Source organism: Salvia splendens, chromosome 11 (genome assembly GCF_004379255.2).
Source record: "Salvia splendens isolate huo1 chromosome 11, SspV2, whole genome shotgun sequence".
In the NCBI taxonomy this organism is placed as follows: Eukaryota; Viridiplantae; Streptophyta; class Magnoliopsida; order Lamiales; family Lamiaceae; genus Salvia; species Salvia splendens.
In genome coordinates this window covers 32,382,297-32,399,581 of record NC_056042.1, presented here as the reverse complement: position 1 = coordinate 32,399,581, position 17,285 = coordinate 32,382,297, and the positions used below count along the sequence as shown (strand labels likewise).

General features: G+C 32.1%; 2 protein-coding genes and 1 pseudogene across 3 annotated transcripts; all 3 read right to left on the bottom strand.

The window, feature by feature from the left end:
- Nucleotides 1–1,157: 1,157 nt before the first annotated feature.
- Nucleotides 1,158–2,837, bottom strand: LOC121755749 (armadillo repeat-containing protein 7-like). Its single transcript, XM_042151120.1, has 8 exons — nucleotides 2,724–2,837; nucleotides 2,584–2,659; nucleotides 2,382–2,418; nucleotides 2,193–2,266; nucleotides 2,012–2,105; nucleotides 1,850–1,932; nucleotides 1,497–1,642; nucleotides 1,158–1,393 (listed from the first exon to the last, which is right to left on the bottom strand). The coding sequence occupies exons 2-8, from the start codon at nucleotides 2,653–2,655 to the stop codon at nucleotides 1,363–1,365; spliced, it is 537 nt and encodes a 178-aa protein (XP_042007054.1). The 5' UTR covers nucleotides 2,656–2,659; nucleotides 2,724–2,837; the 3' UTR covers nucleotides 1,158–1,362.
- Nucleotides 2,838–3,673: 836 nt separating this feature from the next.
- On the bottom strand, nucleotides 3,674–6,523 carry LOC121754816 (annotated as a pseudogene).
- An 8,809-nt stretch (nucleotides 6,524–15,332) lies between these two features.
- Nucleotides 15,333–16,609, bottom strand: LOC121755157 (protein SOB FIVE-LIKE 5-like). Of its 2 annotated transcripts, none has more exons than XM_042150439.1 (4): nucleotides 16,135–16,609; nucleotides 15,843–15,914; nucleotides 15,691–15,764; nucleotides 15,333–15,592 (listed from the first exon to the last, which is right to left on the bottom strand). In XM_042150439.1, the coding sequence occupies exons 1-4, from the start codon at nucleotides 16,495–16,497 to the stop codon at nucleotides 15,565–15,567; spliced, it is 537 nt and encodes a 178-aa protein (XP_042006373.1). In that variant the 5' UTR covers nucleotides 16,498–16,609; the 3' UTR covers nucleotides 15,333–15,564. The 2 variants fall into 2 exon arrangements, with proteins under 2 accessions (XP_042006373.1, XP_042006374.1); XM_042150440.1 differs by having other exon boundaries at nucleotides 15,333–15,589.
- Nucleotides 16,610–17,285: the final 676 nt, after the last annotated feature.

Here is a 17,285-nt window from a genome sequence, read left to right as displayed (position 1 = left end):
GCCCAGCGCGCGGTGAGCTCAAGTAGACAAGCGAGTAGATTGCGATGGAGGTGTAGAAGGCAACAGAATGGAGAAGGGAGGATCGGAGAAGAAGAGTGTACACACCGTGCAGGTGCGCACACTAGAGTTTTTTGACATAAAACTTTTGCGACGTGATTTGCCCGCTCAAGATTGGGTCATGTTGAACATTTTTTACGGTTTCTAATTACTATTGCAGCATTTTATATTTTTGTTATTTTTTTCCTCTAACGTTGTAGGAATCTTTTTGCAGTTCAATCAATACGAAAAGATTTAGAAAAATAAGTAGCTCCGGGACAAAAGGAGAAAGAAAAGAATTAGGTTTAGAATTGAATGCCTGACGTTGTCACACTAGTAGCTGTAATTTGGTCTCAAGCGCAATCTGTTTGACTAATTACGTAAATCATGATATACACTATTTGTCACAATGCATATATCAATGAACTATTATTTCAATGTAGAAGTATTTGTTTTGGGTTTGACAAATTAGACTTAAATTAATGGTACTTTAAGCTTAATTATTAAGTTCCGTCAGTGTTATTAACTGTCCCATTTATTTGATTTTATTTGCAAAAAGAGTTGGATGCATGAAAAAATTAGGGTAAATGGCCAAATAAAACCAGTGAAATTCTAATCTATCTCATAGTTTTCAAAAATAGCCGATTAAATCATAAATTTGACAATTTCCTGAATTGTCCCATGGATTTGAATTTGGAGAAACTTGAGCTTGACATGGACATCACCAAGGTATGACATGGATGCCGGCAACGTTTTGACGTGGAATAAATTATTAAACGACGTCGTTCCACTCAAGATTTATGTCTTTTATTGAAAAAAATACGGTTCAAATCGTATTCCTTCCGTTCCACTTGTTCTTCACGATTGTTTATGTTAAGATTTAATAGAGCTGAAATCACCGCTCATTCAGGCACAATCACGTTCCCTACAAAAAATAGGGTTGAAATCACGTTCCCGACATCCATGTCACACTAGACCTGCCCAAGGTTTACCGAACCGGTGGTTAAGACTAATCGACTTTCCTTTTTAAAGATTTTGAGATAAACACTCATAAAAAGGGTGTTCTATAGAAATTTGGCAGGAATTTACAAACCTTATTGTGCGACTTGTGTCACCCCAAATTATAGAAAAGTATAGAGATTCGAGTTTTCTTTCCAATAAGTTTTTAGTACATTTTACGATAAAAAAAAATACAAAATGAAATGTTTTACAAGAGAAGAAAATAAAATAAAATGCATCAAAAGAAAATTAAAATATTTTACAAGAGAATTAATCACTTTTATCTTCAAGATTTCGCATCTGATAAGCCTCTTGCTTTCATTCATGTCATGTAGGATCATAAATTCCAACTTGCAAGCTAAAAATGCAGGAAATGTGAAACATGACTTTTCCAGGTTGTTGATAACTGCTGCTATACTTACATGCTGCAACACAAACCTATTTTTCATTGAGAGACGTACCTATCCAAGAACGCCCGTGCTAGATTGCTAAAGCTCGCATCAGCTGCTGCAAATCTTTTCATAGCATCCGCTACCTCTGGTTTCAAAATTTCATCCTCAGCCTTTGCACTACACAGATAATACAGAGATCCAATTGCGTAATTCACCTACATATAAGCGTTTTAAGCAAATTTCGATGAGCATAACCTTAACTACATTGAGACGAGAGATATCAAATCAGTTCAAAGCTACAAAACAATCTTGAATAGAATCTTTTTATTGATGACAGTAGTGCAAATGTAAACATGACTGAGATAAGTCGAATGCATACAGGAGTACATGTTATTGTTCAGAGCTAATATAGTAAGATTTACCGTGTTTCTAACAGGGCTCGATAAGCATTGGATGACAAGAGGAATACCGTCGCATTGGATGACAACCGCAGCATTTGTTGGATCTGCAAGTGGGAAAAGAATTCTGAATGAGAAATCGTTGCAACGGGAAAAAAATGATAACTACATCGTGTCCGACCACACCTGCACAAGCATTGCAAATTCCACCGACTGCAAACTCCACAAGCCTCTCATTGGACTCTGTTAGGCAGTCCAGAAAAAGTTCCAAAATATTCAGCTGCTCGACAAAACAAGAATAGCTGTTCGTGTCACCAATACAAGATCTGTTTTCAATAAACTAAACCACATACGATAAAAACACAACCTGGCGGAAGAATGTATAATTATAAGGATCATAAGCAAAGTTCCCCAAACTAGCAACAACTTTCTCTTTTGTTTCTGCAATATCATCAAGTCCCCATATACTAGTTTAAACCACAAAATATTAAACGCTGAAATCACATAAACAGTGAATTTGTTGTTCAAATACAACCAATTGATTGACAACACATACCTTCATCAGATGCATTTTGAAATTGTGCAGCCAGTTCCTGTGAGACAGAAATATACAAAGCTAAAGCCCTAAAACCAGGTCCCCATCAATTGACAAAATTATCATTGCAACAATCAAATAATGCGTTAAATAGGCGATAAATTATACAAAATGGAAAAATTCGAGTGCTAAATTATGTTTTGATTGAGCTAGGAAACTGCACCTGGAGATATTGCAACCTTGGAGATCCATATTTTCCAGTGCGCACCTTTTGTCTTTGATCATTGGTAAACATGTTACTGTAATGCAAAATTTTAATGCGATTCATAGTTGTTATGTATTTGCAGATTTATAGAGACATACCTGGTAACGATTGTGGTGGATTCTGGAGAAGAAGGCGTCGGGATGAAGAAGAAGAAGAAGAAGACCGCGGGCTGAGCTGAGGTAATGATGTTATGTTTAATTTATTGAATGGGCTCACATTGAATTAATTGTGGATCCTTTTGGTTTATTAATTAAATTTTATTCTTTAATTAACATTAGTTAATTAAGTTTTGATTACTTTTTATTTCAAACAATTTATGATATTATGTAAGCCATGTAATTTAATTTTCTTATTGAATAAATAATATTTATAATATATTATTATACTATTAATTTATTATTATTATTGTTGGTAAAGTGTTGTGGGTTAACGTGTAATTCAAATAAAATATATAGGTAAAGTGTTGTGGGTTAACGTGTAATAAAGATAAGAATAAAATGACAATTTTTTTCCATTTCTTTTGTATTTTCATTCAATTCCCTTATTTATTTTGTCGTACCAAGCAAATGAATAAATGAAAATAAGAATCACATAGTATTATTTTATCATTCTATTTGATTGTACCAAGAAAGATTATAGTATTTGACATATAAAATCTAACTTATAATCGATCCGTGTTCAATTTATTTCTGACATACCATAGAATCTAACTCAGTGTGTCTACGTTCACATTCACTTAAGGATTAATTCTAAAATGATAGTAATACTTAATCAATCACTCTTGTTCTTGGTTTCTACTTCGAAGTTCTAAGTTATAAATTAACTTTCGTGTCAACTTCTAAGTTATAAATTAACTTTCGTGTCAACTTCTAAGTTCTAAGTTATAAATTAACTTTCGAATATAATTGTTAATTAAACCCCTAATTGTGCAACTATTACAAATAAACATAAGAGTTTAGTAACATAGAGAAATCGAAGTAGTAAATTCCAAGAGCTTTACTCCAAGCATGTATGGAAATATATTACACAAATAAAGATAAGAAAGATTTTACAGTGGGAAGAGAGATAGCCATCTTCTTAACATTCCCAAACACTCCCTAGGCTTGTATGATGGTGTTGTATGTCCTGCCCCTGCATATATATATATATATATATATATATATGGATGTATTCATTTACTTTTTGTATCTTTTGTGTATATTTACGGACACATTCAGTGTGCGTATCCATTTCAACGTGGCAACATAAGGTATACCCATGTCGTGATCGCCACTGTAACAAAGAGGTGTATGAATAGTTTCACTAACATGGTCGAAAATATACACGAATTATCAGACTGTGGAATCAAATTCGTAGCTAGAACTCTTGTTACATCTCGTCCAATCAGGTACCGTTCCCTAATTGATAGATTTTCAAGAACAACATCTTAATAATGTGTTATACTCAAATTCAAAAGGTTGGGGTCTCGGATGTGCAGATCTTCTCCCACAGTTTCATCGTTAGGGGTCACATATAGGTCTTCCTGCAAAAGACGACAGCTTTGAGTTAGGTCGATGATGACATGAAGGTAATGTGACAGGAAGAGTAGAGGAATACGCGGCATGTTAGTTCATTTCGGCTGGAGAGGGAGAGGAAGTCGATTGGATCATCTACTAGAGATGGTATGAACCATCCAAAACCACTTGGTTTTGGTGACATGTATTTGCATATTGGCTCCAGAATATGAGCAAAATTAATAAGCTTGGTGCACTGCACTGCACTTGTTTAACAGACAAAGCCATCTGGAAAATTATTACACAACTGAAGATGAAGGTGAGAGAGTATTTAGAGTGGGAAGAGAGATAACCATCTTCTTAACATTTCCAAACCACTCCCTAGGCCTATATTCTGGTGCTGTATGCCCTGCCCCCTGCATATATATATATATATATATGCATTGCCAACCATAAAAAAATTCTAATATTTCCTTTCATTTCAAATTTAATATAAAAAAATTTACACTACATCTTTATCTTGCCTTGACTGTAGCAAACATGAGATAAGCCTCCTTGATCTTGCTCTTGTATAGCTCTGTGTATCTGCAAATCACATAACAAGATGTTGAGCAATGAGATTTTTACGTGTAGCTAGTGAATTGAGAAATGGAGAAACCTTGTTTCGAGTTTGAAAGGCAGAGCTATGTCGTAGCCGGGGAGGTTTTTGACGATTGATTGTGAGCAGCAGACTTGATTCCGACAAGAAAAGCAACAAGCAAATGCTACAAAAATGGCATCACGGCAATCAACTTTGCATTTCTAATTTACTTTGTCTGCTGCTGCTCAGATCAACATGTGATCTTACTTTAATCCAATAATAATTATTCAAAACACCATTCACATCTTATACTATAGTTTTTTGGAGTATTATTGAGCTATCAATACACTTATAAAATCTCTCAACAATTAATAAGTAAGTTTCATCATCTATTATTGAGGGTATGGTGTAAATACACAGAAAATATTGGCGACATACCACATGGCAATATGACATGGTTTGTCCCACCAATAATTCTTTGACAATGGAATTAAAGAGGCCATATTAAATATATTATCTTTTATAAATATGGATATTATTAAGAAGTTTGGAAACTATCCAAAAATTTAGGAATTACTATATTTAATACTCCATGAATACATATATAGAGTAAGTAATAATTATGAATGATTATATTTTATTCTTAAGAGTTATTAGTGGACATACCATGTCACGTTGCCATGTGGTATGCCTACACCACTGAATATTTTCTCGTGTAAAGAGTCTAACAACTATTTTTACAACACTATTCGCAACATTTACTATCGTGAAGCATGATAATTATACCCTACAAACAAAATGTTTCACCAATGTTTCAAATTAATACAAAAAGTTTTAACTTGACATAATAATAAAAAAAAAGTGAAAAAGTTTGGTTAGTATTTTAAACTACTCCTAATATATTCTGAATGTGTTTTCAATTCAGATATTTTGATTTAACAGTATTCCACCTCAAATTTTTGATTCATATTATTTGGTAAATTTACTTTCAATCATAATATGGAATCGGCCAAGTAGTAGCATATATTCCATCCACCCACAAAAAATAATTTCATTTGTGGACGGTACGAGTTTTAGTGGGAAATTAGTAAAGAGTAAAAGAGGACGTATGCGACTCACAGATACGTTCTCTTCACCTCGGGGACGGGGACGTGTATGTCCAGCTTGTAGCTTGTTTATTTGGCTGGTATTTTGGTTTCTTTTTGTCTCTTTATGATTCTGCTCATTTCCTCTTCTTCCTTTTGTGTTTTTTGGTTTTGTCGGGGTGCCCTCGGTTATGTAAGGTCTTGGAGACCTTATGAGGTGTTGTAGTATATTTTTATGGAACCATATAATTAATTAGGATAATTAGGTTTCAGCAATTCTTTTTTTTTTAGAGTATTTATAATTATGGATGTGATTGCCAATGCATTACATATTGAATGTTTTTTAAGAAGAGAAGCCTACCAATTTAATACATTTTTACGGTTGGATGGAAGTAAAAGAATCCGTAAAGGGTAGAGCAACCAGGGTCGCCGGAGAGGCAGAGCAGCAAAGGGTCTCTATTCGGGTCGTTTTGGGAGTCGATGAAGTAGTAAAAGAGCTGGACTTCATCATCCTCTCCAACACCAATATATCTGAATCCCACAAAACGACATCAATTCTTTCCAATTAAACAGACAAAACAGAGTGTAGTGAAGTGAATTGAGAAATGGAGAGACCCTGTTTCGAGTTTGAAAGGCAGAGCTCCGTCGTAGCCGGGAAGGGTCTCCACGTTTGTTTGTGAAGCAGCAAACCTGATTCCGACAACAACAGCAACAAGCAAATGCAACGACAATGGCTTCATGGCTTATGACATTGCATTCCTAAGTGAGTTCAAACGTGTCTAAATCCCTCTCTTCCTTTCTAATTGTGGCAGTTCTTCCTGAAACGGAATTAAGAATATTGTGTTAAGTGAATGATAAATAAAGTAAAAGAGAATGAAGTAAGATAAATGAAAAGAGACTTAAGTATAATGTCCGTCATTAGAAGTTCCAATTGAGTTCGGCACAGATTTTAAGAAATACAATAAAAAATGGGTGGAAAAAGATAGTGAAATGTGAGACTTATTTTTACGTATTAGTTTTATAATAAAATATGAGTGGAATGAGTTATTGGAATGTGGGGTCTACCTACCATTTATAGTAAAAGTGAACCGGAACTCCAAACCGCGAACGGACTAAAATGGTAAACCGGGACTCCTAACGGCGGATGGAAGAAGAGTAATATTGAAACAATTTCTTTTTGCATGCTTTTGAGAAATGGAGAGACTCCAAAAATGGCGCATTCTTCCTTCAATTTTCCTCCCTTTATATAGGACCACTCCAAGCTCCAATCCCTATTGTATATCCTCCATGATTTGACATTTGTACCCTTATAGTAAGGGATATCTTCGAGTTCTCTCTCCTCTGTCCCACTCCTTGCAATGCCTGCTCCTTTTGATAACTCCTCTTGATCAGTTGGACGCCTTTTCTGCAATTCAACTTCATTTTGCTCAACCTGCGTCTACTTAGCTAGTTGGCACGATCTAAGTGATCCAACAGCCACCCTGCACACTTAAACTCATGGTTTACGCATTGTCTACCCCAAAAGCACGTAAAATCACCCAAAAACCAATGTATGAAACGAGCCTAATCAACTATTTATGTACAATTGTAACGATGAATGACAGTACACACATATATATTATATACGTACACATAGTGACACTATTAACTCAAATGATGCCGGCGGGTTTGGGTACCCACAACTGCGGGTTTGGGATAACCGTATAACCATACAGGTCTGGATTGGATGATAAAATATTGAGCTTTTTGGGTTCGGGTACCCGCAAAATCAGGTTCGGGTAACCGCGGTTACTCGTTTCGTCACCCCTAACTATTTAGTTTTAATATGATCGATTATAATAAGGATATATTTTGTAATTTAATAAATAAAATAATAGAAAACAAAATTATATTTAAAATATTAATGAGGGAACTAGTTTATGGTCAGCTATAAATGAATGCGAACAACTCGTAGTTAAATATGTAGGACTTAATTTATTTGAATACTTTCATGAATCTCCGTTTTTAGTAACATGATATATTTCTTAGTCGACACGTAATTTTTAGAATTTTGATTAATGCATTTTATTGGAGAAAGAAAAAGGAAAGAGAATTGAAAATTTTAACTGAAGAAAAAAAAGATATTAAATGTATTATTTGAAAAAAACTCAATTTATTCTTTATAAAAATAAAATGTACTCCAGTAGGGAGCATTATTTTAGACTGAGAAGGAAAGTGTATTATCTACAAGAAAAAGTGATCAGAATCTTGAAAATAAGGAAAGTAATGCCGCTTTCCAAAATTCTGAATCATAACTTTTCTTAGGGATTCTTTTTCCTAGTTTTAGAATTCTTACAATTTAGCTATTTAATGGAGTGTAGTACAATATTGTATAACTATTATTATTAAAGTGAACTACGTAAATGATCTCTGAACTATGCGTTTTGCACACAAATGATACCTAAACTTTAAAAATATCATCGGTAGTTCCTGAACTAATGTGTAATCACATTTATGATACTTTTTTCACTATTCATCACAATTTTATACCCAAAATTTCCCCAGTGCATGAAGGACATTTTTGGATTTTAATATCTAGGTATTGAATTTGATATTTTATGTATTTCTCTCTCTAGTACTGAATATGATATTTTCTTATAGTTTGAGTACCTAAAATGATATTATTCATTTCACTTTTTCAATCACTTTATGTCATATCTTCTTTCTCTATCTTTCTCTAAAACTTTTAGGAAGAAAAAAAATAAAATAAAAATAGTATGAAATTCTTAAATATATTAATTATAAAAATTAAATTATAATTTTATTATTAATAATTTGCAGCAAAATTTAATTTTGATTGTGATTTGATTAATTTTTTTAAATATTAAAAATTAAAATTTTTTAATTAAAACTATTTTTTTAATATTTATAATCGAATCAGAATCAAAATTAAATTTAGCTACAAGTTATTATAATACATAAATTTATAATATTAAATTATAGTCCATATTTAAGAATTGAGGGAACATTTTTTTAGTACACCAACTATCCCAAATGAGCAAATTTGGTCCGTAACATTTCATAATATCTTTTAAAGTCCATCAACTATAAGTTAATATCAATTCAACTACTTTTTGTCTATTTTCAATATTTTCATGACCAAATACCCTTAAGGCCAATGAGGGCAATTCAATCTATTTACCCCCTCATTTTCATTAAAGTAGTATGTAATTTGGGATAGTTGATGTACTGAAAAAGATGTTCCCTCTAATTTTAATTTCAATATAAAAAATATCTTAATAATATTAATATTCTATTAATTATTTACGTTTAATTTTACTTATTTATAATACTTTAAATCATTGTACTATATTTAATATTAATAGTGAAATAACTTAGATATAAATATATGTAAACATTATACTTATATAATATTTGTATATCCAAGTAGTTCAATTTATTAGATGGAATATTAATTTTTCAATCTTAAAGCTATACATAGAATATGTTATTTTTAAGTATAATATAAAATCGATGATTAAAAATTAAATAAAATTTATTAACATATATAGAATTTTAAATAATTCAAAGAGCTAAGTTTTATTTTATGTACTCTTATGTAGTAATTTAGTCTAAAAAAAATAGTTGAAATTATCAATAATCAATTTAATAAAAAAGACAATGACATTCTTAGTTGAATATATGATTAATTTAAATCTATGATTGTTTATTAAATAAAAAATCTATAGTTGCTATCAATTGTTTAATATCACAATGTCGCGTGTTAATATTATCATTAGGCCATTTACAACATTATGAAACTGTTCATAATTCTCATATCTGTTCCCTTGACTAATCATGAATCATATTTTTTTATACTTTATTAAATTTTTATTTCAATGTAGTATATATTATATATTGTGATTAACTTAAATTTTCAGTTTAATAAAATTACGAGATTCATTAAACTAAAATATTTATCTTAGTTTTATCAAAATAATTGAGAATGTAATCATATAAAAGTATTAACTAGCACTAGAAAGTAATATCACAATATTCAAATAAGGTATGGTATATATTAGTAATAATAGTATAAGTATTAAACTTAATCCCAAATAAATTAGAAGAAAGAAAAAAGTGGATGAATAAATAGATTGAATTGCCCTTCATGGCCTTAAGGGTACTTTGGTCATGAAAATATTGGAAATAGCCAAAAAGTAGTTGATTGATATTGACTTATAGTTAATGGACCTCAAAAGATATTATGAAATGTTACGAACCAAATTTGCTCATTTGAGATATTTGGTGTACTAAAAAAGATGTTCCCTCAATCTCATAGTACTTAGTATTTTTTATTTTAATTTTTTACTTTCTAAAAGTGTTAGATAAAGAGAGAGAAAGAAGATTTAATATAAAGTGATTGAATAAGTGAAGTGAATAATATCATTTTAGGTACTCAAACTATAAGAAAATATCATATTTAGTAATAGAGAGAGAAATAAAAAAAGTATCAAATCCAATAACTAAATATGAAAGTCCATAATTGCCCTTCATGCGTTGGGAGGCATTTTTGGTGCAAAATTGTAATGAATAGTCAAAAAATATAAAAAATGTGATTACACCTTAGTTTAGGGACTATCTACGATATTTTTAAAGTTTAGATATCATTTGCGTGCAAAACGCATAGTTCATGGACCATTTGCATAGTTCTTCTTCTCTTCTTAACAAAAATGCCAATGCCCTAACATATCCAAAAGAATTAAATTACTACTACAATCTAAGATCAGAGACCAATTGAACTACAAATTAAATAATCGCAAAAAAATACTACTACTCCTAGTACGTAGAAGATCTAGAGTGGGTAATTTGAGATCTATTAGGCCCAAAATTGTGGCCCATGCCTCACGGCCCAAATTTAATAGACGAAAATCCCAACCGTTATTATAACAATTATAGTTTAAAATGTCGATACATCTTATAACGTTGTTACTATTATCATTTTATTCTCTCATTAAAAAAATCAAATTAATTGATACACACACGACCCTTCTCACGGATTGTTTTGTGGCCTTGCCGTCTAATCCAAATCATCAACACAACCATTCATATCATCGATCAAACCAAAAAAATCCACAATTCAATTCCACGCTATATACATTTTTACAAATACTGTATAAATTACTACGTGACAATCAAATATATATATATAGGGTTGTGATCGATGCAGAATCACATCAGGTATGTCGGAAAAGACCAAAAGTGACAGAAAGAGTAAGATCGGAGTTCTTACAAGAGCGAGAAACATGTACGGTAAGGCTCTCTGCAACTGCAGCGGCGATGGGCGCAGTGTCGTAAACTGCACCGTTCCTCAAACTACTCAAGAGTCGAAGGAGATCAATATCGGCGGTGAAGATATTCGTGATCTGATGCAGCTGCTTTCCATGGGAGGCGGAGGCGGAGGCGGAGGTGGAGGCGCGAGGGTGGATGTTGACTCGGAGGGGAATATTGTGTGGAGGAAAGCGGCGGCGGAGAGCAGCTACGGCGGAGGAGTGGGGAGAATTGGGAGGATTGATGAGGAGAAGCCGTGTTGTTTTAGTGAAGGAGATGTGTTTACCAAGTTTAGGTATTCTAATACTGCAATTAGTGTTAATTACAAACCTCGCTTACTAAATTAGCGGAAGGGATCACCAAATACTATACAAATTAATTTAGTTTTCCATTGAAAAATAGTGCTACTACTTTTTATTTGCATTTGTTATATAATAATGGACAGCGAACTAGGAGTACATATTAAAATTTAATGGTCCAGATTTTAGTTTGTAGTTCATGTCCTTTTTTATACTCACCAGAGTCTTTTGATATTTCGTATACTATATTTATTCTATTTTTATCAAAACGTATTACTCGAATAAATATGACTAACCGCTTCCTCCACTTGATGGTGTCCGCTGTTCGATTCCTAAATTAGATAAAATTGAGTCTTACTCATATTGTTCAGTTAGATAATACTCTCTCTGTCCACGAAAAATAGGACACTTTCATTTTCTGCACTCGTTTTGAAAAAATAATAATAAATAGTTAAAGTGAAGAGAAAGAAAAGTAAGAGAGAGAATAATATAGACAAGAGACTTCTCTACATTATTCTCTCTCGTACTTTATCTCAACTTTAACTATTTATTATCATTTTTTTAAAACGAGTGCAGAAAATGAAAGTGTCTTATTTTTCGTGGACGGAGGGAGTAGTTAATTTTGGGATAATGACATGTAGAATTAATCTTGTCTATTGAGTCTTGTCCAATGTATTAAAAGAGAAACCACATCGACCTATTCGGCCGATTAAACTATAGATCAACTGATGTCACCACAAGCTCTTTTGTTAGATATAAAGACTAAACTGAAATTGATCTTCTAAATTTACAATAAAAAATAGTCCTACACATTTTTTTATATCTTTCTTTATTTTACTAATTTTACATTAAAACTGTAATATTCTACTATCAAAACTATTTTTTTGGTACACTGAGATAGTATATAAATACTGTATTTCTTTCATATTAATACAATATATATCTTTCCATATCAGAACAATGGACAAAAAAAATTATCCAACGTCTGCACTTGGTCTCCCACAAAATTGACAAACTTGACACGGGTTTTTATGTTCAATTGGTAAAGTAAGAGGGATGGGAAAAAGATAGTGGAATGATTGTTAGTGAATTGTGAGGTCTACGTTATAAATGATGTGTATTATTATTATTTGTTGAAAAACTATTCATATTTAGACTTTGTCTAATTTTGGAGAACGGCCTAAAATGATAAAAACTAGTTTACTTTTTGGGAACGGATGAATTACTTTAACAAAAAAACAAGCATATGTATACAAATATGAGTATCAAAGAATCTCTCAGAATGAAGTTTTGATTAAATATAATAAGAAAATCCTTTTTATACATGTTATCTACTATTCTTCAAATCTTTATGGGCTCAATCATAGTTTGAAGATTATAGCAGAAAATGCAGCACAAGCTAAAGGGGGAAGAATTGGAATCTGAATATTTTGGAGTAGACAAAAACAAAAGAAAACAAGGAAAAAATTATTTGAAATTGGTGAAAATGGGATAGGTTTATTATGGGTTGAACAATTTGGAATATGGGCTAATGCATGGTTGGTCTGTACACATCATGCACTGTATCTAATCTCATTTATTCAATCCCACTATTTATTTATTTATTTTTCTCTTATTTTGTTTCCTACTTTGCTCAATCATATTCAACTTCTTCATTTGTGGTCCTTTCTTGATTCATCATCTCATCAATTTCCTATATATCACCGGCCATCACCCTTTATAATGCTGCACCAGCTGTCTCCATAAATTTGGCATCCAAAATTTAATAAAATACTTATGTATTATTATTGCCATCATTCATGTACAGATGTACTATACTTGTACATGCACATGTACTTCCACTTTGGACCCAATACACAAGTTAGGATTAATTTGCATATAAATACACAAGCTTTTACTAAATGATGAATCAAGAAAGGACCACAAATGAAGAAGTTGGCACCTCGTACAATAATGTCTAAGCTTATTGCCGCTAGGACAGAGGCTCTGGACGTATTTAGGCACAATTAACCCTATATATAACTGCTGTAAAAATCAGATGTTAGAAGTAATACTGTAATAGCTACACTCTGAAAAATAGTTGGCAACTGCAGAGATAAGGAGGAGAAGAGTGTTGTCATCACTATTGGGAACAATCATAGGTGAAATTATTCATTTTTTCAATATTTTGGAAGAGAATAAAAAGAAAACTTATTTATTTTAAATACTGTTTTTTTTTCATTTTAACAAGGGGATGGGAGGGTAAATGTGTTGGTGGGTGTTGGGAGGACAAAAATGTTTCCCTCCATACCCTTTTGATGAATCACTACAAACAAAGAACAATCCAATCATAGTAGTATTAATTAACAAGTGCCTTGGTTGGGTTTTTGTATGCTATCTTTTTGTGTATTCATTGCTTTGTTGGGATTTTCCTATACTAAGTGCCTTGGTTAGATGGAGCTATGAATTTAAAATTAACAATACAAGCATTACTTGTAGATAAATATGTATGATGGTCAATTATATGTGAATCGATTATGTGTAGTTTGTTTTAATATTTTTTTACTATTGAATTTACTTTTCGTTCTAATTTTTCTTTTGTACATTAGATATAATTAGGATGATCAAATTAACTATGTATTTAATTTTAATTTTATATAAGTGGTGCTCACAAGTAGTGTACTAATGTATCGGCCCGGATATGCTAACCTAAAAATATTCTGAAAATAGTAATAAACTGAAGGAAAAAAGAAAATGAAAACATTGAAGTCAACTTGTTAGATGCTATATTAGAAATAAACAAAATTGGGGATGGACTACTAAAAAGAATTGTGTACAAAAGTAAAATATAGCTGCATGAATAATTCCAAAAATAAGATAATAAAATAAATAAAGCATGTTTGTAATGGGTGAGGAAGATCTGAGGCAGGATCTGCACACATTGAAAAAGAGTCATAAAGAGGCATATGAAATATTCCAACATATGTTTTGGCTTTTACCTCTCATCTCTGACTGCCCATCACCTAGAATTACAAAATCTTTTTATCTTTACATATGATCATTTCATCTTACACTAGAATATACCAAACCCATTAATAATAAAAACACATAGAAAATGGTTAGGATGACTTGTTATATGATTTGGTGAATTGCTGGTTTTTTAGTCACCTCAAAGAGTCTCCTATCCTGGTTAAATTCCTCATTTTTAGTGTTTATGGTTGAATGATGATTTTTTTTAGTGCATGTAGTTGTTGTTTGATGGTTGTATTTTTTTTTTTCTACTTCGGTGTTTAATTTGGATATTCTAGCTCATCAACTCAGTGGCGAGAGTAACTATATTTCTTTCTTTTTATTTTTGTTAAGTATTAAGGTTGACATTTGTCTTCAAATAAAGAAGTAGAGTTTGTCACACTAAATAAATGTGTTGTTAGGCTTTTTATTTCAATTAATGATGTCCTCAATAGGTCTATTTTATGAACTAAAGAAAGTGTAGAAATTTGGAAAAAAGACAAATGCTTCTTAGTTGTTATGGTCCATGCTAAAGATCCCTCATGTGGATATAGATATATGCATATAATTGGCCCACTTAATAAAATCCTAGTTTCTGACAATTATATATTGTTACATGTGACTTAATAAATCTCGGTTTCTGACAATAATTATTGTTACCCTTGTACTCACTCTATCCTTGTTTCCAATATTATTTTTTTATCAAAGTTTTGGTTTACATAATTACATTGAATATTTTATTGGATAATAATGCACATATCCAACCGCACCAAATTACTACATAAAAATTAGCTCATACATTGTTCCTTAAGTATACTTTATTATTGAATTGGATATATTTAGTCCCTGCCACTAAGACAAATTCTAGAGAGATCTTCAATGTTGCAGCAAAAGGGAGCACAAGGGGCTGTCTACATATTAATTAAAAAAACTAACATAAAAAACAAATTAATAATTGTTGCCATTATTTCTAAGACAAGAAAATCTTGAATCTACTAGTACAAACTATTGAGAATGAACTTCCACTATTTTTTTTTTACTTTTTTTTTCTTTCAAGCTGTTTCCCACTTGCATTACAGCTACAAAAAAGACATGGGAAGAAAGCAGAGAAGAAAGGGAAACAAAATCCCCTTTTCAAGATTCATTTTTGCCTTTGCAAAAACACAACTTTACATCATCTCATTGCTTCACCACCTTTTACCTTCAAACCACCTGCTACAGATTCACACCAAATCCAAATTAAAGATTATTACTTGTAAATACATAACATAAAAATATATAGATCTAGTAATAAAGCATAATAAAAACTCAACTGGTTTTGCTGCTGAAGTTGATGGTTTCCAGACTGCAAGAAATCATAATGCTCCTCTACATATGTAGGTCTCACCTACACATAATAAATAAATAAACACAAAAAATTCCATAAACAAAAAAATTTATAATCAAAAGTAGAAATTTGCCATACCTCAAACTGAGTTGAGGAGTAGCCTTGTGAATATTCCACCACATTCTCCACTGATGCCTGGCTTCTTGTTTTCTGCATATACATACATAAAAAAAATCAGCAATCCATACAAACAAATATTAACACAAATAAAAATCAACAGTCTTATTTTTCCATTTTAATTATATCAGAAATAGAAATTAATCAATTTCTATTTTTAGTAAGTTTATCTTTTTAACTATTTTGTCATTTTATTAATCCTATTTACCAATTTTTTATTAAAACTCAGTGACATACTAAAAGAAAAACTCACATTGCAGTAGCCGTAAAGCGAGGAGCTAGCAGTGTCGTCGACTTCGAGCAAAGAGGAGCGTTCCGGCACCTTCTTCCGACATCGATTTCCCCTATTCTTTTTCCTTTCCGACAAAGGTTCGGTAACGGTAGCGTAGTTATTAAAGAAGCAGCCGCTTGTGTCGTTTCCTTCTTCCTCATACACCTGTGGCGGCCCGGACGAGGCGTCCGACACCATAGACAGATCTTCTTCGTCTTCGTCGGTGGATCTCTTCGTCCGGGGCTCGGGCGAATCGTTTTTGCTTTTATAAGACTGTTGGAAGTAGAGAGTCCAGCCTGACTCGCAACCGCTGCTGCATTCTTCATTTTCGAATATGTAATTCATTTTTTTCTTCTTTCTTCTTCTTCTTTGTATTGTATACTATTTGATCTATTTATATATATATGTGTGTGTGTGTGTGTGTGAGTGAGGGTGGTTGTTTGTTGATCTTCTTAGGTTTGTGGGAGTAGTAGATATTGAGGATAAATACAAGAGAAAATGAGAGTTTTTTTGGCACTACTCAAATTGGCAATGGATATGTTCGATGTGAGTTTAATTAACACCATCCTTTGAGACTAATAGGTAGGCAAGTTTAATATTGTCTCATCATATCTAGGCTTATTAGCGTGTCACGTTTTTTTTAACTTTGTACTTAATACGAAAACTTGTGTCGTACTTGTCGAACTGTCGTACTCGTATCCGTAGACATTTTTCACTTGCGCGCAACAATTCGGATTTATTTCGTTGAGTCAAGAGGGACACTTAGGTAACTTTGATTTTAGTTAAATACATTCGAGGTGCCACATCTTGTAGCACGTGAGTTAGTGTCGGACTTATCGAACTGTCCTACTCGTATCCAAACTGAATTTGGAATCACATGAAGCGGATGTTGTAAACAATCAAATCGATTTTGGTCTTGAATGTGGATATAGTAATGACCAAATCATTGAACAAAAGACTCTCTTTTAATACAAGTCTATTTTGGGGAATCACTGAGTTAAGCGTTATGATTTGGTAATCTTGATGATATGTATATATTCTTACAGGGTGTTACATCTTGCATAGTACGCACAAGAACATGTGTCATATTCGTCGATTCATCGTACTTGTATCCAGATCCACTTCACACTACA